This window comes from Stegostoma tigrinum, chromosome 15 (assembly GCF_030684315.1).
Source record: "Stegostoma tigrinum isolate sSteTig4 chromosome 15, sSteTig4.hap1, whole genome shotgun sequence".
In the NCBI taxonomy this organism is placed as follows: Eukaryota; Metazoa; Chordata; class Chondrichthyes; order Orectolobiformes; family Stegostomatidae; genus Stegostoma; species Stegostoma tigrinum.
The window spans coordinates 42,766,358-42,794,260 of record NC_081368.1 but is presented as its reverse complement, the minus strand read 5'-3'; the positions used below and the strand labels follow the sequence as shown (position 1 = coordinate 42,794,260).

Below are 27,903 nucleotides of genomic sequence, written 5' to 3'. Positions count from 1 at the left end.
AAAGCATTTAAAAGGTTCCGCTATAGTTACTATGCCAAACGAGAGAAGAAACCATGACGATGGGATGGGGCCAGGGGCGGGGGGAGCATATTAGCATGTCAAGAAGGTTGGATAGCTAACAGAGCACAGATTAGGTACAAATGGGTCCTCTTCAGTTTGGGAAGATGTAATGAGTGTTGTGTGATGGGGATCAGTGCTGTAATCGCAACTTTTTAACGACCTGTATCAATTACACAGTCTAAGAATAAGGGTTCAGCCATTCTGGGCCGAGACATGGAAAAATGTCTTCAGTCTGAGTTGAGAACCTGCAGTATTCTCTACAGAAAGATGTTGGGGCCAGTTCATTAGATATATTCAAGAGGAAGCTGGAGATGTCCCTGATGGCTAAAGAGATTAAGGGGTATGGAGAGAAAGCAAGAGTGGGATACTGAAATTGAATGACCAACCATAATTACATTGGATGGTACATTGGATGGAACAGCTGAATGGCCTATTCCTGCAACTATTTTCTACGTTTCTATGTTATTTGGATAAAGGACCACATATATGGTCACTAAATTTGCTGATGACAGAGGCAGCTGGGAAAGAAAGCTGTAAAGAGGACATGAGAAATGCACAAAGAGAGTGCAGATAAAGTGGTCAAAATCGGACAAATAGAGTGTAACGTGGGAAATATAAACACATTCACTTTAGCCAAAAGAAGTGAGAAAAAAAAACACAGCATATTATTTAAATGGAGAGCAGTTGCAGAACTGAGGTACAGAAGGATTCTGGTATATGAATCTCAAAAGGTAGAGAAAATGATTGAAATGACAAATGGAATGTTGTCATTTATGGAAAGGAGACAGAAATATAAAAGTAAGGATCTTGTGCTACAGTTGTTTAGAATGTTTGTGAGGGCACATCTGGAGTAGTGTACAGTTCTGGTCTCCTTATTTAAAGGAGGGATTTATTTGCTTTAGCAGCAGTTCAAAGAAGGTTTATTAATCTGATTCTGGGGATGAATGGGGACAGGTTAGACATTTTGGGCCTTATCTAAGATAATAAAGTGTGAAGCTGGATGAACACAGCAGGCCAAGCAGCATCTCAGGAGCACAAAAGCTGGCGTTTCGGGCCTAGACGCTTCATCAGAGAGGGGGATGGGGTGAGGGTTCTGGAATAAATAGGGATCTGCAGTTCACATTATCTCTGATACAATTTTAACCTCACTGTGAAGCCTCTTCCAGGGATGCCTAACCTGAAGAAGTTACCCTCCTCCCTCCAGACCAACCTCAGGGCCACCTAACTTCTTTTCTCTCCATCTTCGGCCCACCTCCCCCTCTCTCCCTATTTATTCCAGAACCCTCTCCCCATCCCCCTCTCTGATGAAGGGTCTAGGCCCGAAACGTCAGCTTTTGTGCTCCTGAGATGCTGCTTGGCTTGCTGTGTTCATCCAGCTTCACACTTTATAATCTTGGATTCTCCAGCATCTGCAGTTCCCATTATCTCTTGGGCCTTATCTATTTGAGTTTAGAAGAATGAAAAGTCATAATTTTGAAATGGAAAAGGTTCTGAAGGACTTAGTAGAGAGGATGCTTTCATTTGCAGGAGAGAATAGAGCTAGGGAATAAACCTCTAAATAAGGTGTCACCATTTAAGATGTAAATGAGGAGAATTGTTTTTCTCTCAGAGGATTGTGACAGTTCAGAATGTTCTTCCACAGAGAGCAGGATATTTTTAAGGCAGAAATGGATAGACCTTGAATAACAAAAGAGTCAAATGTTATTGGGGTAAGTGGAAAAAAGGAGTTGAAGCCACAGCCTTCTTCAAAGGCAGAGTAGTTCAAAGCAGCTAAATGTCCCGTTAATGCTCCTGCTCCCAATTTGCACGTTTGTATGTTCCCCTCCATTTTCATTAAATCAACAGCTGGAAGACTAACAAATTATCTTCCCACACTGCAGTTAAAGTCCACTTAAAGGCCTCATCCTGATCACAATGCATAACAAGCGAATCCAGGTAAGGGTTGCCCGTGGGCATTGGATCGTCCTTTGTTCAAAGGCACTCATTGTCTGATGGAGGGACACAACATCAAGAATGGGGGTACATGCTGAGAACCAAACCCCTACCCTTGGCTGGACAGACTCCTCCCCCTCCCTCCGATACCCCTCGCATGATTACTGGGTGGTCTGACATCTAGTGATGATATCAAGTCTCAGTTGGCACTCTAATTCAAAGGACCATTGGCCATTGATTAAGAGTGGGTAGATGGACTAACCAATCCTGGAATACTTGATGTCATGCATAAGTTAATGCATTAAGTGGCTCTTAATACGGTGGACATTCCCTAAAAATGGTGTTATAGGGCTCGCACCAGTTCTTGTGACCTTATCACCTTTTAAGTAAATATTACTTGATGAGAATGTGGTGTTAATTATGATTGATAGGGGTTGTTGGCGCTCAAGTATTTGTGCATGTGGTAACTGAGCTGTGGGGGAGCTAATGCTGTCATTGTGATATCTGGACTTAAGATGCATTCACCGAACTTGATCAGTTATGTGAGGTCAATGTGAACTACTTCTGCAGTACATCCAGGTTTTGGCAGACTTGACAGAAATGGTTCTCTTCTTCCTCAGTCTTCTCAGAACTTGGCTGAACAGTCTCTTGGCTTCTTCCAGCTCCACACCCGCTGTGCTCCTAAATGGGCTTCCTCAACCAAAGCCTCCAGTACATCTCAGCTTTTTTTTTTGGCTAAAATTGCGTCTTTCCAGGCCTGGCTCAGTTGTAGACTGACTTCCAGTAGTTACTCCAGTCAAAGTGCATTTCTGCTTCAAGAAATGCAGGCTGACTTTGCTAATTCTCATAACTTTGGGCCTGCTGTTAAGGAGTGCAACTACTCGACACTGCAATGGTGCTGGCTGCACACTCCAGTCAGGGTAACCAGCAGGGAGCATGAAGTTGGCACGCTGCCTCCATCAGAAACAATGAACATGGGTTAATGGTACATCACAATCCTTGTAATGTTTTAGGGACCTAAAATTCAGAGCCCAGAATTCACAAACCCTAAACAGCTGCTGTCTAAAGTAGTATCAGTGATAATGGGAACTACAGACGCTGGAGAATCCAAGATAATAAAATGTGAGGCTGGATGAACACAGCAGGCCAAGCAGTATCTCAGGAGCACAAAAGCTGACATTTCAGGCCTAGACCGTTCATCAGAGAGGGGGATGGGGTGAGGGTTCTGGAATAAATAGGTAGAGAGGGTGAAGCGGACCGAAGATGGAGAGAAAAGAAGATAGGTGGAGAGGAGAGTATAGGTGGGGAGGTAGGGAGGGGATAGGTCAGTCCAGGGAAGACGGACATATCAAGGAGGTGGGATGAGGTTAGTAGGTAGGAGATGGAGGTGCGGCTTGGGCTGGGAGGAAGGGATGGGTGAGAGGAAGAACCGGTTAGGGAGGCAGAGGCAGGCTGGACTGGTTTTGAGATGCAGTGGGTAGAGGGGAAGAGCTGGGCTGGTTGTGTGGTGCAGTGGGGGGAGGGGACGAACTGGGCTGGTTTTGGGATGCGGTGGGGGAAGGGGAGATTTTCAAGGTGGTGAAGTCCACATTGATACCATTGGGCTGCAGGGTTCTCAAGCGGAATATAAGTTGCTGTTCCTGCAACCTACGGGTGGCATCATTGTGGCACTGCAGGAGGCCCATGATGGATATGTCATCTGAAGAATGGGAGGGGGAGTGGAAATGGTTCGCGACTGGGAGGTGCAGTTGTTTATTGCGAACCGAGCGGAGGTGTTCTGCAAAGCGGTCCCCAAGCCTCTGCTTGGTTTCCCCAATGTAGAGGAAGCCACACCGGGTACAATGGATACAGTATACCACATTGGCAGATGTGCAGGTGAACCTCTGCTTAATATGGAAAGTCATCTTGGGGCCTGGGATGGGGGTGAGGGAGGAGGTGTGGGGGCAAGTGTAGCATTTCCTGCGGTTGCAGGGGAAGGTGCCGGGTGTGTTGGGGTTGGAGGGCAGTGTAGAGTGAACAAGGGAGTCATGGAGAGAGTGGTCTCTCCGGAAAGCAGACAAGGGTGGGAATGGAAAAATGTCTTGGGTGGTGGGGTCGGATTGTAGATGGCGGAAGTGTTGGAGCATGATGCGTTGTATCCTGAGGTTGGTGGGGTAGTGTGTGAGAACGAGGGGGATCCTCTTTGGGTGGTTGTGGCGGGGGCGGGGTGTGAGGGATGTGTGGCGGGAAATGCGGGAGACACGATCAAGGGCGTTCTCTACCACTGTGGGGGGAAAGTTGTGGTCTTTGAAGAACTTGGACATCTGGGATGTGCGGGAGTGGAATGCCTCATCGTGGGAGCAGATGCGGCGGAGGCGGAGGAATTGGGAATAGGGGATGGAATTTTTGCAGGAGGGTGGGTGGGAGGAGGTGTATTCTAGGTAGCTGTGGGAGTCGGTGGGCTTGAAATGGACATCAGTTACAAGCTGGTTGGCTGAGATGGAGACTGAGAGGTCCAGGAAGGTGAGGGATGTGCTGGAGATGGCCCAGGTGAACTGAAGGTTGGGGTGGAAGGTGTTGGTGAAGTGCACGAACTGTTCGAGCTCCTCTGGGGAGCAAGAGGCGGTGCCGATACAGTCATCAATGTAACGGAGGAAAAGGTGGGATTTGGGGCCTGTGTAAGTGCAGAAGAGGGACTGTTCCACGTAACCTACAAAGAGGCAGGCATAGCTGGGGCGCATGCGGGTGTCCATGGCCACCCCCTTTGTCTGTATGAAGTGGGAGGAATCGAAAGAGAAGTTGTTGAGGGCGAGGATGAGTTCGGCTAGGCGGATGAGGGTGTCGGTGGAGGGGGGACTCGTTGGGCCTGCGGGACAGGAAGAAGCGGAGGGCCTTGAGGCCATTTGCATGCAGAATTCAGGTGTATAGGGACTGGACGTCCATGGTGAAAATGAGGTGTTGGGGGCCAGGGAATTGTAAGTTCTGGAGGAGGTGGAGGGCGTGGGTGGTAACACGGACGTAGGTAGGGGAGTTCCTGGACCAAAGGGGAGAAAATGGAGTCCAGATAGGTGGAGATGAGTTCGGTGGGGCAGGAACAGGCTGAGACAATGGGTCGACCAGGGCAGGCAGGTTTGTGGATTTTGGGAAGGAGATAGAAACTGGCCGTGTGGGGTTGGGGATCAATGAGGTTGGAGGCTGTGGGTGGGAGGTCCCCTGAGGTGATGAGGTCATGAATGGTGTTGGAGATGATGGTTTGGTGCTCGGGGGTGAGGTCATGATCGAGGGGGTGGTAGGTGGAGGTGTCAGAGAGTTGGCGTTTGGCCTTGGCGATGTAGAGGTCATTGCGCCATACTACCACTGTGCCACCCTTGTCTGTGGGTTTGATGGTGAGGTTGGGGTGGGAGCGGAGGGCTGCCCGTTCTGCGGGGGAGAGGTTGGAGTGGGTGAGAGGGGTGGAGAGGTTGAGGCGGTTAATGTCTCGTCGGCAGTCGGAGATGGAGATGAAGAGGTCGAGGGAGGGTAGGAGGCCTGGGGGTGGTGTCCAGGAGGAGGACTTGTGTTGGCAACGGGCGAACGGGTCAGTGGAGGGTCTAAAGTAGTAGCTTTCACAGAATCCATTTAGTGTGGAAAGAGGCCATTTTGCCCATCGAGCTGCTCCGACCCTCTGAAGAGCTTCCCACCCAGATCCAGCCCTCTAATCTATCCCCTTAACTCTGCATTTAGCATGACCAAGCTACCTAACCTGCACATCTTTTGACTAGTAGGACGATCTATTTATATTTACACGTGCAATGGAGTATGGAAGAAGAATGATGCAAATTACCGTACAAGAAGCCAAAATGTTGGGAAATACACAGCAGGTGATACTGAATCTGGAGAGAGAAATCGCGTTTACATCTCATTGACCTCACATAACATCCAGGAAAAGTTAGAATTGTAACAGTTTCAGCAAATGAAAGTGGTGCATAGGGAAAAGAAGCAAGGCGACCATTGGTCATGTTAAAGACAGGAGAGACTAAATGACCAAAGTGTTGATCGTGCAAGTAATAGAGTGGAACTAAAACAAGGAAGAAAAGAGAATGCACGATGATGAATGAAAAGCGAGAACAGATCAAACAAAAATAAAGTCAAAACCTGTTAAGGAAACAAATTGGGGTAGACATTAATGTTTGGAATTGTTAAACTCTATCTTGAAGAAATATTACACTGAAGAAAAAGGGCAGAATTATAAAGATAGGCAACAAATGGCTCGGGATAACACTTGGGAAATCAGACATTTTCTGCATCGTTGTCACCCAATCTGCATGTAGTTTCCTGAGTACAGCAGGCCACAATATGAGCAGTGAATATAATATACTGAATTATATTTCTAACTCTACCCAGTTCTGATGAATGGCCACAGACATGGAACATTAACTTTGATTCTCTCTCCAGAGACACTTCTAGATCTATTGACTATTTTATTCCAGATTTCCAATATCCACAGTATTTTGCTTATATTTAGCATAAAAACATATTTGTCCACCATCTGAGCCTGAAACACAATGTGGGTTGTTCTTAATTTTTTTTTACATCAGAGAATCACTTTTAAAATTCATTTAGTAACCAGGAGCTCGCCAGCTAAATGAGGATATTAAAAACATACATGTAACAGTTAACTGCCGTTGTTGAAGACTTATGGTAAAATAGTGTTTTGGTGATGCTTCTCAGAAAACAGGTTGTCACTCTGTGAGATTCAGGTTTCCTGTGTCTTACTGTACAGTCTGTCTATCGTTGGCAACAACAAAGCAGAATCACTGTGAATGTCAGAGCCTGAAAAAACAAGAATCCAGGAACTAGCAGAGACATGAGGAGAGCAACACCTGGACAGAGCATTAGCCCAGAGAGAGAGTGGGAGTACAGTGAGCATGGGATCACAGGCAGCGGGATGGAAAGAGTGCAAGAGCACAGAATGAAAGCCCAGGAATACAGGGAGGGAGCACAGGCTGAGTGAGTGGGAGCACACATAGAACAAGACTGCACGGAGGGAGTGGAAGATTTGGCAAAGTTGGAGCAAGCAGACAGCGGTGGAAGTCTGGGAGGGAAACCTGAATCACGTGGGAGTTGAATATGACACTGGTCACCACTCTCAGTTGCTCTCAATCATCCCCCTTTAAACGGTTTCCCATACACTTGAGGCCCGCCCTGTGTTAAAGACCTCCGAAGGTATGTACGGACTGTCATGGGCACACATTGAAAACCATTATCAAAAACACAAATACGATTTCAATTAGCACTGTCTCACATGATTTCTGGCTTGTCAGGGCAGGGCTTCAGGGTGCTACAGCTGGGATTATGATCCTGGAGAAAGAAGCAGCAAAGACTGAAAAACAGCTGATCATCAGTGCAATGCCAAGCTCAGTACAATTACAGTAGCTTTTTGTACTACAGCCAGAAGTGCCAAATAGTGACTGACCTTAGCCTCTTCCGGAAGTCCCCAGAATCACAGATGCCAATGTTCTGCTAATTTGATTCACTCCATGTAATATCAAAAAGTGGCTTAAGGTAGGGGATAATGTGTAGGTGTTGATGACATTCTTGCACTTGTGATGAAGACTTGTTTCCAGCATTAGCTGAATCCCTAGCCAAGCTGTTCCAGTCATCTACCTAGGAGCATGGAAAGCAGCCCAGGTACATCTTGATCACTATAATCAGGACAAAGCCAACATGTTTAATCACCGCCTTATCAGTCTGCTTGATGATCAAAGTGATGGAAGGGCTAGTTGACACTGCTGTTTAGTGGCACTTGCTCAGTATTAGTGTGCACGCTAGTGCCCTGGGTTCTGTTTGAGCCATTCAGTTTCTGACGATGTAACGGCCTTGGCTCAAACATAGAACAAAAAGGTGAACTCCAGTGGCAAGTGTATGAATGTCTGCCCTTGATATCAAGGCAATATTTTACTAGGATAACAAACTGTGGAGCTGGATGAACACAGCAGGCCAAGCAGCATCTCAGGAGCACAAAAGCTGACGTTTTGGGCCTAGACCCTTCAGAGAGGGGGATGGGGAGCGGGTTCTGGAATAAATAGGGAGAGAGGGGGAGGCGGACCGAAGACGGAGAGAAAAGAAGATAGGTGGAGAGGAGAGTATAGGTGGGGAGGTAGGGAGGGGGTAGGTCAGCCCAGGGAAGACGGACAGGTCAAGGAGGTGGGATGAGGTTAGTAGGTAGGAAATGGAGGTGCGGCTTGAGATGGGAGGAAGGGATGGGTGAGAGGAAGAACAGGTTAGGGAGGCAGAGACAGGCTGGGCTGGTTTTGGGATGCAGTGGGGGGAGGGGATGAACTGGGCTGGTTGTGTGATGTCGTGGGGGGAGGGGACGAACTGAGCTGGTTGTGGGATGCGGTGAGGGAAGGGGAGATTTTCAAGGTGGTGAAGTCCACATTGATACCATTGGGCTGCCGGGTTCCCAAGCGGAATATGAGTTGCTGTTCCTGCATCCTTCGGGTGGCATCATTGTGGCACTGCAGGAGGCCCATGACGGACATGTCATCTGAAGAATGAGAGGGGGAGTTAAAATGGTTCGCGACTGGGAGGTGCAGTTGTTTATTGCAAACCGAGTGGAGGTGTTCTGCAAAGCGATTCCCAAGCCTCTGCTTGGTTTCCCAATGTAGAGGAGGCCACACCGGGTACAATGGATACAGTATACCACATTGACGGATGTGCAGGTGAACCTCTGCTGAATATGGAAAGTCATCTTGGGGCCTGAGATGGGGTGAGGGAGGAGGTGTGGGGGCAAGTGTAGCATTTCCTGCGGTTGAAGGGGAAGGTGCCGGGTGTGGTGTGGTTGGAGGGCAGTGTGGAGCGAACAAAGGAGTCACGGAGAGAGTGGTCTCTCTGGAAAGCAGACGAGGGTGGGGATGGAAAAATGTCTTGGGTGGTTGGGTTGGATTGTAGATGGCGGAAGTGTCGAAGGATGATGCGTGGTATCCGGAGGTTGGTGGGGTGGTGTGTGAGAACGAGGGGTATCCTCTTGGGGTGGTTGTGGCAGAGGCAGGGTGTGAGGGATGTGTTGCGGGAAATGCGGGAGACGCGGTCAAGGGTGTTCTTGACCACTGCAGGGGGAAAGTTGCGGTCCTTGAAGAACTTGGACATCTGGGATGTGCGGGAGTGGAATGCCTCATCCTGGGAGCAGATGCGGCGCAGGCGGAGGTATTGGGAATAGGGATAGAATTTTTGCAGGAGGGTGGGTGGGAGGAGGTGTATTCTAGGTAGCTGTGGGAGTCGGTAGGCTTGAAATGGACATCAGTAACTAGCTGGCTGCCTGAGATGGAGACTGAGAGGTCCAGGAAAGTGAGGGATGTGTTGGAGTTGGCCCAGGTGAACTGAAGGTTGGGGTGGAAGGTGTTGGTGAAGTGGATGAACTGTGCGAGCTCCTCTGGGGAGCAAGAGGCGGTGCTGATACAGTCATCAATGTAACGGAGGAAGAGGTGGGGTTTGGGGCCTGTGTAAGTGCGGAAGAGGGACTGTTCCACGTAACCTACAAAGAGGCAGGCATAGCTGGGGCCCATGCGGGTACCCATGGCCACCCCCTTTGTCTGTAGGAAGTGGAAGGAATCGAAAGAGAAGTTGTTGAGGGTGAGGACTTGTTCGGCTAGGCGGATGAGGGTGTCGGTGGAGGGGGACTCGTTGGGCCTGCGGGACAGGAAGAAGCGGAGGGCCTGGAGGCCATCTGCATGAGGAATACAGGTGTATAGGGACTGGGCGTCCATGGTGAAAATGAGGTGTTGGGGGCCAGGGAATTGTAAGTTCTGGAGGAGGTGGAGGGCGTGTGTGGTATCACGGGCGTAGGTAGGGAGTTCCTGGACCAAAGGGGAGAAAATGGAGTCCAGATAGGTGGAGATGAGTTCGGTGGGGCAGGAGCAGGCTGAGACAATGGGTCAACCTGGGCAGGCAGGTTTGTGGATTTTGGGAAGGAGATAGAAACGGGCTGTGCGGGGTTGGGGAACAATGAGGTTGGAGGCTGTGGGTGGGACGTCCCCTGAGGTGATGAGGTCATGAATGGTGTTGGAGGTGATGGTTTGGTGCTCGGGGGTGGGATCATGATCATGACTCACACACCACCCCACCATCCTCCGGATACAATGCATCATCCTCTGACACTTCCGCCATCTACAATCCAACCCCACCACCCAAGACATTTTTCCATCCCCACCCTTGACTGCCTTCCGGAGAGACCACTCTCTCCGTGACTCCCTTGATCACTCCACACTGCTCTCCAACCCCACCACACCCGGCACCTTCCCCTGCAACCACAGGAAATGCTACACTTGCCCCCACACCTCCTCCCTCACCCCATCCCAGGCCCCAAGATCACTTTCCATATTAAGCAGAGGTTCACTTGCACATCTGCCAATGTGGTATACTGTATCCATTGCACCCGGTGTGGCTTCCTCTACATTGGGGAAACCAAGCGCAGGCTTGGGGACCGCTTTGCAGAACACCTCCGCTCGGTTCGCAACAAACTACTGCACCTCCCAGTCGTGAACCATTTTAACTCCCCCTCCCATTCTTCAGATGACATGTCCATCATGGGCCTCCTGCAGTGCCACAATGATGCCACCCGAAGGATGCAGGAACAGCAACTCATATTCCGCTTGGGAACCCGGCAGCCCAATGGTATCAATGTGGACTTCACCACCTTGAAAATCTCCCCTTCCCCCACCGCATCCCAAAACCAGCCCAGTTCGTCCCCTCCCCCCACGGCATCAGACAAGCAGCCAGCCTGTCTCTGCCTCCCTAAACTGTTCTTCCTCTCACCCATCCCTTCCTCCCATCTCAAGCCGCACCTCCATTTCCTACCTACTAACCTCATCCCACCTTCTTGACCTGTCCGTCTTCCCTGGACTGACCTATCCCCTCCCTACCTCCCCACCTATACTCTCCTCTCCACCTATCTTCTTTTCTCTCCATCTTCGATCCGCCTCCCCCCCATCCCTATTTATTCCAGAACCCTCTCCCCATCCCCCTCTCTGATGAAGGGTCTCGGCCCGAAATGTCAGCTTTTGTGCTCCCGAGATGCTGCTTGGCCTGCTGTGTTCATCCAGCTCCACACTTTGTTATCTTGGATTCTCCAGCATCTGCAGTTCCCATTATCACTAATATTTTACTAGGTATGGCATCAAAAAGTGCGAGCAAAACTGAAATATTGTGAAAAGTAACGTAAGTGAAATAAAAGCCATTGTTGTATAAGTGAAATAAGGTTAAGGCATGGAAGGATCACTCAATTATACGGACAAGTATGCTGGTATATGTGAGAAGTCAATGTTGAAGTTGTACAAGACATTAGTGAGGTCTGATCTGGAATACTTTGTCCAGTTTTGGTTGCCCAGTTATAGGAAAGGTATTATTAAGCTGCAGAGGGTTCAGAAGAGATTTACCAGGATGTTGCCGGGTATGGCAGGTTTGAATTATAAGGAAAGTCTGAATAGTCTGGGATTTTTTTTCCATTGGAGCATAGGAGGTTGAAAGGTGACCTTATAGACTTTTATAAAATCATAAGCAGTAGAGATAGAGTTAATGTAGGTTTCTGAAGAAGGATCTTGACCCAAAACATCAGCTTTCCTGCTCCCCTGATGCTGCTTGGCCTGCTGTGTTCATCCAGCTCCACACCTTGTTATCTTGGGTTAATGTTAAGTGTCTTTTCCCTAGGCTGGGGGATTTTAAGAACAGGGATTCATTTTTAAGGTAAGAGGAGCGAGATTTGAAAAAGACGCGAGGGGCAAATATTTTACATAGAAGATAGTTTGAGTGTGGAATGATCTTCATGAGGAAGTGGTGGATTACCATGTTTAAAAAAACACTTGGATAAGTCCATGAATAGGAAAAGTTTAAAGGATTATGAGCCAGGAGCAGGCAGGTAGGACTAGTTTAATTTGGGATTATGTTTGGCATGGACTGTTGGACGGAAGGGTCTGTTTCCATGCTGCATGACTTTATGACAGATTTATAAAGTGATAAAGAAAGTATATGTATTGTGTTCTTCTATGCAACAAGGTATGGAAAAAAAATGCAGGGGTATAAATTAAGAAGCTGTATAAAATTCTGGTTAGGCCAAACTAGAATTTTGTGTACGATCTTGGTTCTGAGGAAGGGTCACTCAACCCAAAACATTAACTTTGATTTCTCTCGACAGGCCTGCTGAGCTTTTCCAGCAATTTCTGTTTTTGTTGTTTCTGATTTACAACATCCGCAGTTCTTTCGGTGTTTATGCAGATAAGCTACAATTGTCTTTCTTACAACAATGAAGACTAAAGGAGGACTAAATGAGGGCACAAAATTATGAGACACCTAAATAGAGTTGACAGGGATGACCTGTTTCCTCCAGTGGAGAGATCAATTACCAGTAGCATAGATTTCAAGTCACTGGGAGAAGTTTTAAAGGGAACATTAGGGAAGAAGAAAATGTGGTGGATGGTAGGAATTCACAGCCTACTTTGGTGGTGTACACAGAAACATTCAATTTGATTAAAAGGCACCAGGATCTGCACCTGAATTTGCTACATCCCCCAAGGATACAGACCGGGGGCCTGGAAAGATTTAGAATAGTAACTCGGTTATTTTTTAGCCTGAAGCAGAAACAATGGGCTGGACAGCCTCTTTCTGGACTGTAACCTTCCTATGGTTCTATAGAATCAGGGGAAATCCCTCCTCTGGTCAGAGTCAAACCAAGCACAAAGGAAGATAGAATTGTCATTGGTGGAGGTCATCTATCTCAGGCCTTGGCAACAAGTGCAGGATTTCCTCAGGGTAGTGTCCTAGGCACAATCATCTTCAGGTGCTTCATCTATAAACTTCCTGAATCCCCAAAACCTGGGTATTAATCAACAAGACATAAGTCAGGCATGTAATGGAATACTCTCCATTTCCAGAGAAGTGGACCCAAGAGATTGATACCATCCAGGACAAACAACCTGTTTGACTGCCACATTAGTCACAATCATTAATATTCAGTCCCTCCACTGAAGGAGTGGCAGCACGGTACATGTACCATCTGCAAATACATTACAGCTACTCGTCAAGTCTTCTTAATCAGCACTTGTCAAAGCCACAATCTCCAGAACCAAAAGCAGACAACTACAGTCGATTCAAGGGAGTGCCACCATCTCCAGGTTCTCTTTCAAACCATACAGCATTTTGACATGAAATTTTATCACCATTCCTTCTCTGTTGCTGGCTCACACTCCTGGTACTCCCTTCCCAACATTCCTGTGGTGTCCTGTACACCACATGACCTTCAGGGATTCAAGACAGTTCAAGTGTAAACACAGTGGAGGAGAGAATTGTCAGAAGAATTACTTGGCTGCTGCAGTTGACAATATGGAACCATTCTACCAGCCTCTCTCCTGAAAAATGACACAACTAAATCTATATTTAACTGTTTAACCTGACATTTCCATCACAAGTCACACCATTAGATTTCAGTCTGTTTTTACCTTGAAGCAGAGCCTGAAGGTTGAGCTGTGCCTCTTGATGTAATTCCTCGACACAGGGTGGTCTGGAAGTGGAGCTGAACACATTTACATTTTGTTGCCATAGCGATTTGAAATGGGCAGTCCTCTTACTCTCCTGTTCCAAGTTCGATCCAGCTGAAGACAATAAATAAATATGCGTACATCAATATTAGTCCAAAAATGACAGAGCAGGCTGTACAGGAATATTTAAGGAATGTGGCTGGAGTTCAAATATAGATTTTATTTGCGCTAAACCGAACAGACAAATTCGCTACAAACTTCATTTAGTCTGCCAACTTCGATGCATGGACTTTCGTATTGTAGCACCTTTGATCCCCTATATAAACACGAATGTGAGCAGCCATTGGTATGCTAGATAAGTCAGCAAGAAACGTAAAGTACCAGTATCCCATGTCAAGTCTTTACAGTCAATTGCTCCTAAAGCACTAAGTCTCCTCTAGCAGTAACAGGCAATCAAGGGGCAATAAAATATCTATATACTATTCTTTGAACATCTACAGATATTTTGCAGCTCCCTAGATCATGTCTAATTTTCGAAAAAAAGTGGAGACAGACATGCACTCATTATACTAAGCTACAAAAACAGTAGATATAGCCGTTAAATTAAAAAAACTAATGCAGGCACAACCTCCAACGACATTGCAACCCCAAGAGCATGCAAAATGATTAGTTACATTCAGGGTGTTGTACATTGTCAACAACTTGTCATAACCTAACAAAGTTATGATCAACATTTTATCAGTTGCCCTGCAGATAAAGAAATTAAGGTGGAATTTTCCCTCCCTGGTGTGACATGCGTAGTGGCAAGAAAGACAGGAGAATATTGTAAAAATGAAAAAAAAAATCAGATTCTCAACATCAATAAGTATTTTTAAAATTTTTTCACATGTCTTTTGTGACAACTTCCTAATCTTGCTACTGAGTGATCTCTATCTTAGGCCCAAGCATTTGCATCCATTAAAGCTCGAAAAACAAAACAAACATCAAATTGCGATGCTGGAATCAAAAACAACAAAAGAAATTGCTGGGAAAGCTCAGCAGGTTGGGTGGCATTTGTGAAGAGAAAGCAGAGTTAATGCTTCGGGTCGAATGATCCTCCTTCAGAGCTCTAACTTGCATTATTTATATGCCACTCACAATTCTGCTACCCTTCATTAGGAAATTAGGCATTGCAAATCCTGGTCATGTAAATCAGACAGCGAGAGTGTGAGGGAAAACGAGCACGTGAGCAAGAGAACCTGGCAACCACAGCTCACCAAATGCTTGTCCCAGCCATATTGCCACTGCTTCTCAAGAACAAAGTCCCAGCATTCTCAATGGTAACCAGTCTCCTCGGCCCTTTGTCCACACAAGTTACCGTCAGCAATCTATCAGCCCGATTGTAACCTGCTCTCTGACAAAGTCACGCACCACTTTAGCTCTTCAAAGTTTTACATTGAAATTCAGGATATCAATGATCTGCATGTTTCTGCCAGGTCACATTGTATGCAGGGATTAACATTCCTCCAGCATCTGCACAGGATGCATCTTATAGGCTTATGTTTGATTTCTCAACTCTCACTCACTTTACTACTCACTTGGAGGCAGCCAGCCTCTTTCCAATTCATGCTGCTTTCTTAGCACACACTCACTAACTACATCACCGATTTATGGGCTGGCTTGCGTTGCTTTGTTAGCCCAGTGGGTCTATTGTGTTAAGTTACAGGCTTTCAGTATGTGTGACTATCATTCCCTTTTTGTGCCAAGGGAGAGGCAGGTAATGTGCCACAGTGCAGAGCAGCGAATAATCAAAAGGGGTGGACATATCACTATGTGGCATCATGCTGCATTGACATCAGTCCCTGCAGCATGTGCCAGTTACTCAACAAACACCTTGCATGTGCTTCAAGCAAATGATCATGAATCTGTTACTGACAACATTCATTGCTTCAGCTTCATTTGGGTGTAGTTCACCTTTCATCTACCAGTCATTTTTTAGTTGTCAAAATTTTCTGATATTTATGAAAGTAGCACAGTTTTGATCAGCTCAAAATGTCAGTAATTCACTTATAGATTCAAGTTTCTTACTGAACACATCTCCTTTACAAAGCAACACGGAATATAATTTTACATGTCTGATTACATGTAGGACTTTTAATGACATTCTATCATGTGTCTCATTGTTACTTTACCCTGTGTGTAACATTACCATTGGGTCTCTTCCTGTTCCTTCAGCTGCGTTCAATTTTCTCTCAATATACACTTTCTAAACCCATCTATACACATATGATATGAAATGACTTACATTCATAAAGGCTTTTCAGTACCTTTGAGCATTCTAAAGAGCTTTACAGACAAAGTACATCCAGTTTGCGGGCACTATTATAATGATTCCAATGTCCTGAAATGGAAATGAATGTGTGAAGAGTTTCCAGATTGGTCAGTAAGCCGCAATTAAAATATTTCTCGTTAGTCGACTGCTTTTGGGCTGAGACTTTGATCTGCTTCCATTGGGAATTTTGGGTCTTGCAATGTCTTGATAATTTAGTAGGTGGATGTTTGTCATGGATCAAGAAAATCTATCATCTGGCATGCAGCTATCACTCCTCAATGGATGGAGTGACAAAGACATCACTGAGATTATTGACTCAAAGAATGACATAATCCAAGAGGTGTGAATGTTTTGATCTAAGGATGCCTCCACATGGTTGTTTTGTAGTATCTCCAACTGAAGACAATGTTTGTTGTTATGAGGCTATGCCGAGCATACTTTGTTGGCAGAAGAGTACCATTAGCATGAGCTTTCCCCTACCTATTTTCAAAATAGTTCCACTGCAAACAGTGGAGTCACAGTCAGTCAATCACAATGAATAATTATGTTTTCATCTGAGGTAACATGGTCAGAGAGAGCACACCTTTAATGCCTTCCTCAAAATCAAAGATTGGGACATAACTGCCAATGTTGGTGGCACATTGGTTAAAACTGATGTGTAGGTGGTGTCCCAAGTCTTTAATCTCTACAACTGCGGAGTTCTGATAGTATATTCAATGAGCTCATTCCAGATATCGGAGCCACAGTCTGCCTTTTTTTCCCATCAAAGGTTTATTTCCCCACTTGTTCCTTCAGCTATTCCTCTGTAGAAAGACAGATTTCATGGAGTGCGCAATGCCAGTTTGGATTTAGGACAGCTCACACACAACTGCAAGTCCTCTTTCCAGATGCCTTGAGATTATCTATGACTTTTCTAATGTTCCAAGTTGCACATTTTAAAGTTCTTTTTCTTAGCCCACAAAGATGGTGATCTGGCAGGGTGTGATTCCTGGGCCAGGAGAAAGTGGGACAACATATTTTTGGATCAATTTTCTACCACTGTCCTCATTTGGGCTGAGCGGAGGGTATCCTGAAGAGGCCTGCCAAGCAACAGTTGATGTTACCACGATGATACAGATATTGAATGAAAGCAAAATCAAAATATTGTAGATGCTGGAAATCTTAAATAAAGAACAAAATAAAAGTCGGAAAAACTTAAAAGGTCAGCCATCACTTTGTGAAAAATGTGTTAGACTCCAAAGAATTCTCTAACTAGAGGTAGCAAAAGGTCAGAAATCAATGACACCAGGTTATAGCCCGACAGGTTTATTTGAAAACACAAGTTTTCAGAGACTTAGTCCTTCTGAGAATCCAAAAGCTGTGTTTTCAAATTAATCCTGTTGGACTACAACCTGGCGTTGTGTGATTTCTGACCATGCCCACCCCAGTCCAACACCGGCACCACCTCAGCAGAGGCAGCCTGGCATCATATTTGGTGGTGCTCACTCTAACAAACATTGATTGTTTCAGAATCTAATACAAAGCAGAGGTGGTATTAACATTGTAGGTCAATTGCTTTCATGTTGTTGCATTTTGCCTCTTAACCTCATTTTAACATACATGCTACTTTCTTTATAAATTGTTTCTTTTCGTTCATCGGGGGATGGTGCCTGTGATTTTTATCCTCCTAAATTGTTTACAGGTATCCTTATCATTCCAATTCCATTTCCAGCTTTACTCCAGCCTATAGCTTTAGGTATCATGCACTTTTTCTGATAAATTTGTACCTGTTTATAACAGTTCAAATCCTTGATCACATTAACTCATCTTCAGGTCCAATGCTACCGCAGTCATTTCCCTGACCTATTTATTTGGGTGGTAATTGGTTATGGCCACCTGTTGGGCACATTGCTATGGCAAGCAAGCAAGCAAGACAACTAAACTGCAAGTCAACAGAGAGAGCTTGCCAATTTCGAGGAGACTAATTTCAACTGCTCATTTTTACTGGTAAAAGGCCCTTCGAATCTTGTGAACTGTGAGGACAGTCCTTATGACTTCACAAGGACATAGGTTACTGGAATGCATGCAAGACAGATGAAAATTAGCGCAAGTGTAAAGCAATGTATTTACAGAGAGACTGGGGGGAAGAAAGATAGTACAATTTAAATGCTACAATTGTAATATTGGGAGAGGGGATATGGTGGCAAGAGGTGATTCTTTTGGGTGTGTCCCTGCAGGAATAATATAAAGTCAAAAAGAATAAGACAAGTTATTTTCTTATGGCTATTTAACTACAGTAACTGCTGAAGAAACAAATTGGGAGAAAGGTTTTACATATTTTAAGGGGGCACAATGGCTACTTCCAGTGCCCTTGGAGAAAGCAAGTCAGCATTATAAAAAGTTATGCTTCTGGCTCCATTCTATGCCTGCAAAAGGGGTCAAATTTTTCGATCACTGAGATGGGGGTCATCCATCTCACTCTCAATGATCCTGTTTCAATTATTTACTTCTTGGTTGCTGTACTGTCCTCTGAGACCGTAACCACTTCCTTTAACTTTTTAAGTCAAGAAAATGTTTTGTATCATTTCTCAGTTTACAATATCTGCCTCCCTAATTTGTAAACAACCATCACAGACCTTATTATCTTGACAAATTATGCCCTACAGGTAATGAAAAGTTTTTGTACAAGATTGTCCATCACTGCTGAAAAGCAGAGTCAGCCATTCACCACCCCTCACTCCCATCCCTGAAACTCCCCCAACTCCTTGTCATATCTCAATTTTTAAGTTAAGTAATTTTTTGTTTTTCCAGGGCTGTTGCTGAGGTAAAGGCTATTGGGCTACCAGGGTGATACACGACACCAGTTGAAAATCCTTCATCGCCAATATGTGCTGAAATATCTTACAAAATGAGAATGGATAGAACTTCTTAAGGTTTAACAGTAGAATATAAAATAGAAAATAAGTTTAAGACAAATGCAGTTTAAACTGAGTATGTTACAAATATCCTGTTGGTTTTTTTTGCATGAACTGTTTATTTCTGAAACATTTGATCACTGGCTTTTTTTCTTTTTTTTAAACAAAATTTGGCAGAAAATTAACTGGCAAAGGCCAAATTCAAATCATGATAGCAACACAACACATTCAAGACATAGCAATCAGCACCCTCGCTGAATAAAATGTAAGGACTCCAAATGGAATTCTTGCCTCTGCACTTCACAAGACAAACTGTAGTCTGACCTCTTCACATTCTCTCATACTATCATGTTCTATGCCGATCTGTACATTTTCACAATTGCTCCTTTAAAAACATTCCAATAATATTCTTTACAACGTTGAATCAGAGAACAAAAAGCAGAAATCAATATGTTGGGAATAAATCCAAGATCAAAATGCTCATAAAGTTGAAGTTGCTTGGACTGATGAATTTATTCATTGATCAGTAAAAATAGCTCACCTCCCTGCCATGAGTTCAGCACTGCAGTGATTCTACATAATTTAGCATGCTTGCTTCATTTACAATTATAGTGGCAAACAGAAACATGTCTCAATAATAAACAAGTCCTTCTCAAAAATGCACAACCAAAACCTTTCAGACAAAGCAATTTGTAACTTGTCACATTCAGACCATTGCAAGGTCCAACTTAGCAATAAAAAGAGACTATGCTGAATTTTAAATCCAAACACATGCCAGTCTATTCACTAATGTCCTTTAGGGAAGGAAACTGTCATCCTCATCTGGTCTGGCCTACATGTGACTCCAGACCCACAGCAATGTGGTTAACTCAGAACTGCCCTCTGGGAAATTAGGGATGGGCAACAAATGCTGCCTAACTAGCAACACCCTCATCCTGTTAATAATTTTTTAAAAAACCCTAAATTCAAGCCAGTTCAGATCATTTAGACTGTAGTTGGTCTATTCTTGTTAAAAATAATCACATACATTGTTGTTTTTGCTTTTTTACTGTCTGATTCATCACGACTACTGGGATTAGTATCTGAACAGTTTCAGTCTGTTGTTAAACCACAACACTGCATAGAACTAGGTAGAAATTACAACATAGAAACTGACTGTTCAACTGAAGCAGTCTGCATTGTTACTTATCCACTTCCTTAATGTTTTAGGCAGTTCACATCAGCATATAAAGAACTCAAAGACAGAATCTTGTAGTCTAAATAAGTGATATGCTCATGCAAAATTATCCAAATCTGCAATTTGCCAAATCTGCAAATTCAATTCATAATCCAAAACTGTCTACATGGTTTGAGGGTTTTTAAACAGGAATTCACTTAATGTGTGAATCATAAACTCTCCCTGAAATGGTCACATAATTCAGAAAAAAGGAATAAGGTTGGGTAGCAAGGTGGTGGTGGGGGGAGAAATTAAGGAGAAAATTAACACTCCATCAATCATTATATTTAAAGAGATTAAGGTCACTATTTAAAAAAAGGCTTGGATTTTCATTTTACATCAAGGATTTGCCAAGAGAACAATGTCTGGATTATGATAGTGTACTTTGTCAGAAACAAATCACTCATTACAATTTTTATAGTGTTACAGCTATAGGGTTTGGAAGATCGTCATGTTTTGGGACTGTATCACTGAGTTATGTTAAAGAAAGAGAAGTATTTTATCTGCTCTAAACCTTGACTGACCCCAAAACTGTGGTTTGATTACTAGAGATTGAAGTGGACCCAGTTTGTTTTATTGGAAAGAAGATGCAAGGTGTTTACAGTTGGAGACAATGGTAGAAGCCTGTGTGGTAACAGTGGAAATGAGCCCCCTAAATCTGAAAAATGTTTTGATTATGTCAGGCTGTAAAAAGGTTGAGCTTTAAACTTTTCATTGACTGTCAAGATAAAAGAGATGTGAGGTCTCAAGGGTAGCTAATCACCATTTTTCCAGAAATATTAGCCCTCATGATACAAGTTCCCAGATAGATAGAAACCATTCTCCTCTGAAAGTCTCAGGTACCCACCAAAGCTCACAGACAAAGCTGATCTGCCAGGGTACGGGAGACAGAGTACAGCTAGAGTTTATAACTTTGCGGTTTCCCCATGCAGGGATATGAGTGACAGTTTGTGCTCAAATTGGAAGGACTAAACTCATAAGGAATTAAAATGAGGTTATAAGATGTGCATAGCATGAGCTCAGTAATGTAAAATTAGAAAAAGGAAAAAGTTCTGCATTGATGTTTAAATTATAAGTTCCCTACAAAAATAGTGTTAGTCAATGGAGTTTTTAGTCTTGGGTTACATTAGAAGTCTTAAAACATGAGAGCTTGTGTTATCCTTTCAGCTATTAAATCTTGTGGAGCACGGACCTTCTTGCTCTACTGGATGCTTGCCTCCTGAGCTGGCCATTAACATTTGCAATCAGTATGAAGCAGAGGTTTTGTGAACTGCTGCCATTCCCCCCGGCAGGGCCTGTTTGAAAATGACTCAATGATGGGTGTTGCTCTCCATTTGACATTAACTGACAGCAAGATGCTGCCTCCCTCCAGTCCTGCACCCCCCCCCCCCCCCCCCCCCATTGGCCTTCAAAAATTCAGCCCAGAATGCCAGCTCACAGAGCTAAATCAATTAATAAGGGGCGGCAATGGCCTAGTGGTATTATCACTGAACTGTTAATCTAGAGACCCAGTTAATGTTCTGGGGACCTGGGTTCAAATCCCACCACGGCAGACGGTGGAATTTGAATTAAATATCTAGAATTAAGAGTCTAATGATGTCCATTATCAATTGTTGGGAAAAACCCATCTGGTTCACTAATGCCCTTTTGGAACAAAGCTATTCTTCAGACAGAACAGGTTTCATTTTTTAATGACTTCCTCAGGATATTCAAAGGTGCTTCACACTCAATTAATTATTTGTCATACTTAGTTCTTGTTGCTATATTGGAAAATGCAGAGGCTAATTTGCACACAATATCAAACAAAAAGCAGACATGTTGACAGACAAGTCATTTTGTTTATTTCGCAGTACCATTCATGTTCAAGTATTACTCTTAGATTCTTTATGTTCACCTAAACAATAGTTCCTTGTACATTTCATTGAAAAGACAATACCTCATACAGTACTCAAGAGCAACTGCCTGTTATCTACAGCACCTGACATGTAACTCCAGCAACTGCAATTAAATGGAATATCAGGCACTGAGCTGGCACTGCTTGATTTGTGCCATCACCTGCAAAATTCTTCTCCCTAAAGTTATAAAGCATCAACATTGCAATAAAGTTGCAGGTACTTTGCTTTATAAATCTCCTGGGTCGAAGTAAGCAAAACAGGATACAAACTAAAGGAACACTTAACTGACATGGAACATCTGTTCAGCCAACTATTCAGTTAATGGGTCTACCCATCTAACTAACCTTCACAGTGATTGTACTTACCCTGAACTGTTCAATCGACAATGTGTTCATCCAGGCTATCAGTGAACAGCAGTATATGTTCCCTCAGCGTACAAGCTGTCTTCAGCTATCGCAAAGAACACTCACTACTCACCAAGAACATGTGGTTCACGAATAATGAGCTGTTCGAAAGATGAGCTCTGCAGTTCCTCAAACATCTGCCATTTCCTGAATTTTTTTAAAGTAAACAGAAAATATACAGAGACCTCGCAACACCCTGTAACAAAAGAGGATCTGGCTACTTTATCTCACTTTCAGAAGGGAAGGGTGGGTCTCCAAGTTTGTTAGTTTGTTAATACCTCAGTCACTATATGTGTTCTCCCTCTCCATCTACCTACTAATTAAAGCTGCCCTGATAAAGGAGTTCAAGCTTGGGCCAGTATTTAGCAGGGTTCTGCCCCCTTCTCACTAAAAATAGTCCTCTGTAACTTATAAACAATTCTGTTGTGATACCGTTCAATGATTTCAGAGTGTAGAATGAGTGAGAAATGCTGTGAAACTAAGACAACTTTATTTTCCAGGACAGTGTCTCACTTAGGTATTTTCTGCTACTGACCCCTCCATTCAGGCTGGTACAAAAGCTTATTCAGGAATAAACAACCTTCTGGTGTGGGATGGCTCAGCTACTCACCTCACATTCCCCCATCACGTCCCCCTGTCTGTAAATGTATCATATCCTGGAAGTGCAGAAACAAGGAGGCAGAACTTTTACCTCAACAAATTGCAGCTGGGGTTCAAGTAAAAAATACAACCCCATAGCTGAGGCTACATCTGTAATTGGTGGAAAACTGTCTTTGAGCAGATGGGAGGTCTCACTTTTTAATGCCATGCAATGCAATACTTTTGTGCATGGGCTTTCTTGTTTTTCATTGACTTTGAGCTTTCACAAATTTTATGCCTGTGGTTTAATTTTTACTCAGAATATTATTATGTGAAAAATCATGCAGCTCATTCATAGGTTTTGAAACTCATAAGGCCCCAGATGTAGCAGCTGGGACAGCTGCTTTAAAGACAAACAATTTGCACGGCATCACAACATAAGGAGATGTAGTTCAATAATCCACCCAGTCATCTTTCTTCAAGATGTCCTAATGTCTTTAAGAATAATATATTTTACAGGATTTGGGAGAAAAATCACTGACTCACTGGGCTGATGACAAAGATTAGAGACTTTGTCCTCTTTAATGCTCATTCATAAAATCCATCAATTGAAAACATATCAGCCTGTTGAAATGTTTTGTACTGTTGATATTTTTTGCCTCATTGATTAAGCAATTCCACATATTCATCACATTTCTAAAATGTGTTTTCACCTATTCTCCTCTAAGCTTGAATTTGTACTTTCTTACATCAGAGAATTAGTATCAAACATCTTTCTGAAGCTCAACTTATCTGCACCCCATAAGATCTTGAATGCCACAATAATTCCACATAGAGAAAATGATACTATGTAAGTATTTACAGCCCTTCCTTCTAGCACATGCCTAATTCTATTTATAAACTTAAAATTTATATATGCTCGCCTCATCATCCCTAACCTCCAAATGTTCAGAACATGTTAGTTGACATGGTTGCAAACCAATACTTTGTTCAAACTATCACTTCCTGCAGGGTGTAGACTGCTCTTTTGAACCAGTAGCTGACTCACTACCACTTCCTGCTCGCCTTTTCATCACATCTTTACATTGTGTGTACAGTTTAAGGATGCATTTACAAAATCTTTTACAATCCTCTTCAGTATCATTTCCTGACAACTGTCCACATTCATTTGAAGATCCTTTCATTGCTTCCATTTTACAACCTCAACATTACCTTTTCTTATTAAACATTTTCCTTTATTTGTGCCAATCACCCAGCTGTCCAGATGTGCTTATGATTACTCTGCCTACAACTGACATCACGAAACATGCAGGGCTTGCTTACCAACTCTTCTTATAATCATTAAAATCTGACATCACAAGACTGGCCTAGAAACGACAAATCTGGTACCCTGTTAGTCAGCTCTTTAAAATAGTTGCTTACTTAACAACAATCCTTTCCATCCTCTGAATCATTCAGTAAGTGAATCAGCTGAAAAAACTCCTCCTTTTTCCCTGCAATTTTCAAGGCACTCAGTATGGTTTCTGAATCCCTCCTTGTCCCTATCCTCATCACTGGAACCTCCTCCAATTCAACACTACAAGATATCTGCAATTTTCCAACTTAGGTTGTTGAGCATCCCCGATTTTGAATCACTCTCTGCTAAGGCTGAAACTCTAATTCACTGCATAAATGTTTCCACTGCCTTCCTTAGTATAGTCCTTAAAATGCACCTTTTTAAGCAAATCTTTGCTCATCCCGCTGTTGGAAATTGTTAAATTTAGTTGTTTATGCCTTTGAGGTGTTACTTGGTAGTTTTACTATTTTTAAAATGTTATATAATTGCCATTTGTTGTATGAAAATCTACAGATTCTTCCTTTATCAATTGTCTTTAATTCTATGAAGGGGTGGATGTTAATTGGAATTTCACTCAATCTGATGTGAAGACACCTTTACCATCAAGGATTTGGCAGGGAAAGTGTTGCATACAGCAAATGCATGTAATAGGCAACCAAGATATTTCACTGACTCCTAGGATGTGTATATTTTCAGTCTCTTAGAGGAGGTCATGTTCAATGGGCACACTGGGTGCACCAGACTGTTTCACTTTCAGAGGGGGTTGATCCTTGATTTTTGATTGTACTTCAGCCCCACTCTATGGTCTTTGGGCCACCTGGTTCAGGGGGATATGGGTAGGTCAGAGGGGTTCCTCATGGGTCTACTTGTGGGCCTAAACAAGGCCCAGGCGCAGAGCATAGAGGGGGTTCATTGTAACCATGATTACCTCGAGGCCTTCTAAAGTCAATGGACATTAAAAGGAGTTAGATTTTTTTTTTAAGTTCATTCACTCACGGGATGAGGACGTCACTGGCAAGGCAGTATTTATTGCCCATCTGGAATTTTCCCAAAGGCAGTTCAGAGTCAACCACTCCGCTGTGGGCCCAGAGTTACATGTATATACCAGGCCAGGTAAGGATGGCAGTTTCCTTCCCTAAAGGACATTAGTGAACCAGATGGGTCTTTCCAACAATCGATAATGGATTCACGGTTGTCATTAGATTGTTAATTCCAGATATTTATTGAATTCAAACACCACCATCTGCAATGGCAGGGTTCAAACCCAGGTTCCGAGAACATTATCTGGATCTCTGGATTAACAGTTCAGCAATAATACCACTAGGCCATTGCCTCCCCATTATTTCCACCGGAACATTTTAATTTGTTGTTAAATTTACTTTGAACATTTGATTTTTACATTTGATGTTACAGTACCTCTTTAAGGAGTGTTTGTCATTTAATTTGATTGATTTGATTTTAAATATATGCTTACCAAAAGGATACAACAAGATGCTTACTGAAACTATACCTGAATGGGTTAGAACGTATGGACTTATAACTTTAAAAACTTCGTAAATGAATGCAAGGTTGAGTAAAGATGATACCAGTACCATTTAAATCCTGCTGGGTTTTCTGGAGCTATTTTCATATATTCTTTGAGAACTCCTGGAGCTTTGATAAACAATATCCACCACCAATGAAACTAACATCACATCTTTAGCGCATTCTATATTGCCCCTGAAGTCTCCTCATCTTCTTTTGAAAGTGTTTGTCACTGGATTTGGTTTTAGCATCCTTTCGCATGATACTGTCACTTCAGTTTCTTTCAGCCTCCTACATTTTGCATGCAGTGATCCCGCAAAATGATTCAGTACATTTGTCACCTACATTCATTTTCTATTCTAAGTAATGAGAAGGGTGGGCCATCATTGTCTCTTGCATCCTCAGTCTGTCGATATCACTACACTATTTCAGTTTTCCCTCTCGTGACTTAAATTGTGACACTGCATGAGAAACACAGTATAGAACCCATTTTTAGACACTGACAGGAAGAATAAAGATCAGATGAGATTGAGAAACTGAAAGAAAGACAGTAAGACAGTAGCTAAAGGTTCAACACAAAGACTTCAAAGTTGGATGGAGTCCAAAAAAGGCTACTTGTATTGAATCCACGCCCATTGCTTCCATTGTAAAGCTGGCACAAAATAAATGTTTAAATGCCACCGAGTGGCTGTGTCCCTCAACAGAAGACACAATTTTGTGTTAATCCAGTACAACTAAAATCCACCTCCTAATGGGGAAACACATGCAGCTGGAGCAGGTATTGGAACTGCTTGCAGACAGGAGTGTCAGTAAGATAAACACTGATGTATGGTGCAGTAAGGCAGAAGTTATAATCTAATCTTCTTGGACACCGTGCTCAATGCCTTAGCAGAGGAAGTGGGCAAGAGGAGAATATTCAGAGATAGCAAGAACCGCAGATGCTGGAGCCGGAGTCTGTGCAGTGTGGAGACTTTGAAGGCGAGAATATTGCAAGAGGAGGCATCATCATATTATATGAGCGATCTGATATATTTACTATCGCCACCCTGTTTTAGGATAGTGATCTACAGGGCCTTCTTGACTGAGTGCGGTAGAGAAGTAACATCTTTTAATCTGATAAGACGACATTCTTGTAGTTTATTGCACGATAATGAATAGATATAAATTCCACCGAGATGACAGATATCACTGCAGAGAAAAAGAAGACTGAGACAGTACAGCTGGCTTGCTTGAGATCCTGAGCTCACACCAAACATCTATGACTTTATCAAAGTGGGCTGTGCTTTAGCCACTCTTCAACATTAATGCTTCCAAACACTTACAACTTTATACAATTAAGCAAGGTTTTCAATCAACAAGAGGCACAGGGTGTCCACAGAAACTCTGAGAAGGCAGTTACAGCCTCATCAAATGGTAGGAACCTAGCCTCATGCAACTGGGTGCAGTGTTATAAGATCCTCCATAGCCTCACACAAATCACCAAGATCAGTGAATTAAACTTTAAAATGCCATGTTGCATTGAGTGCACATTGTCTCAATTATGCTTCTATCAACAACTTGTCACTCAAGGCTGATAAGTAACATTCACAGCCCAACTGTATTTCACACTTAGCATTGTTCAAAGCTTTACAAATACATCGCACAGCGTGCAGAATTTCAAGCAATTCATACATAACAGCTACATTGTCCAAAAAGATTTTCATACACTCATTGATATACTTCTCTCTCTTTTGGAGATCAAGGTAGTGGACAACGCCAAGTAGCAGTACACGGCTGGGTGAAGGGCAGGGTGGCATAACACCTATGGAAGAGAAAGCGTTCGCCAGCAACCTTCAAATTCTTTCACAAGATGTGGGCAGTGTTAGATAGGCCAGCATTTATTTTTGGCTCTGTGTTACCCTTGAGAAGATGACAACGAACAGACTTATTGAAGTGGTTCAATCCATATGGGATAGGTACATCCACAGTACTGTTATGAAGGGTATTCCAAGGTTTCAACCAAAAAAACCCAAGAAAAGCAAAGAAACTGTGACTGGGAGGTGATGGCATGTTTGTATGATTGCTGGACTAGTAATCCAGTAACCCAGGCTCATGTTTTATGTACTCAAGCTCGAATATCAACATCGGTACAAGTGTGGCACTGGAGAAACACAACTGGTCAGGCAGTTTCAGAGGAACAAGAGAATCGACGTTTCAGGCCTACAGCCTTCATCTGGGCTGGGCAGGGGCAAGGGAGCTGGGAAATAAACAGAGAGAAAATGGG

At 43.4% G+C, this 27,903-nt stretch overlaps 1 protein-coding gene across 4 annotated transcripts in view; it reads right to left on the bottom strand.

Moving 5' to 3' along the window:
• nhsl2 (NHS-like 2) overlaps positions 1-27,903 on the bottom strand; it is a 320,980-nt gene that overhangs the window by 32,326 nt on the left and 260,751 nt on the right. For 3 of the 4 annotated variants that reach the window (XM_048544611.2, XM_048544613.2, XM_048544614.2), the window contains exon 2: positions 13,443-13,595. In XM_048544611.2, coding sequence (XP_048400568.2) covers positions 13,443-13,595 — 153 coding nt within the window. Of the gene's footprint in view, positions 1-13,442; positions 13,596-22,274; positions 22,343-27,903 lie in introns of those variants that run through there. The other variant, XM_048544612.2, reaches the window with a different exon arrangement.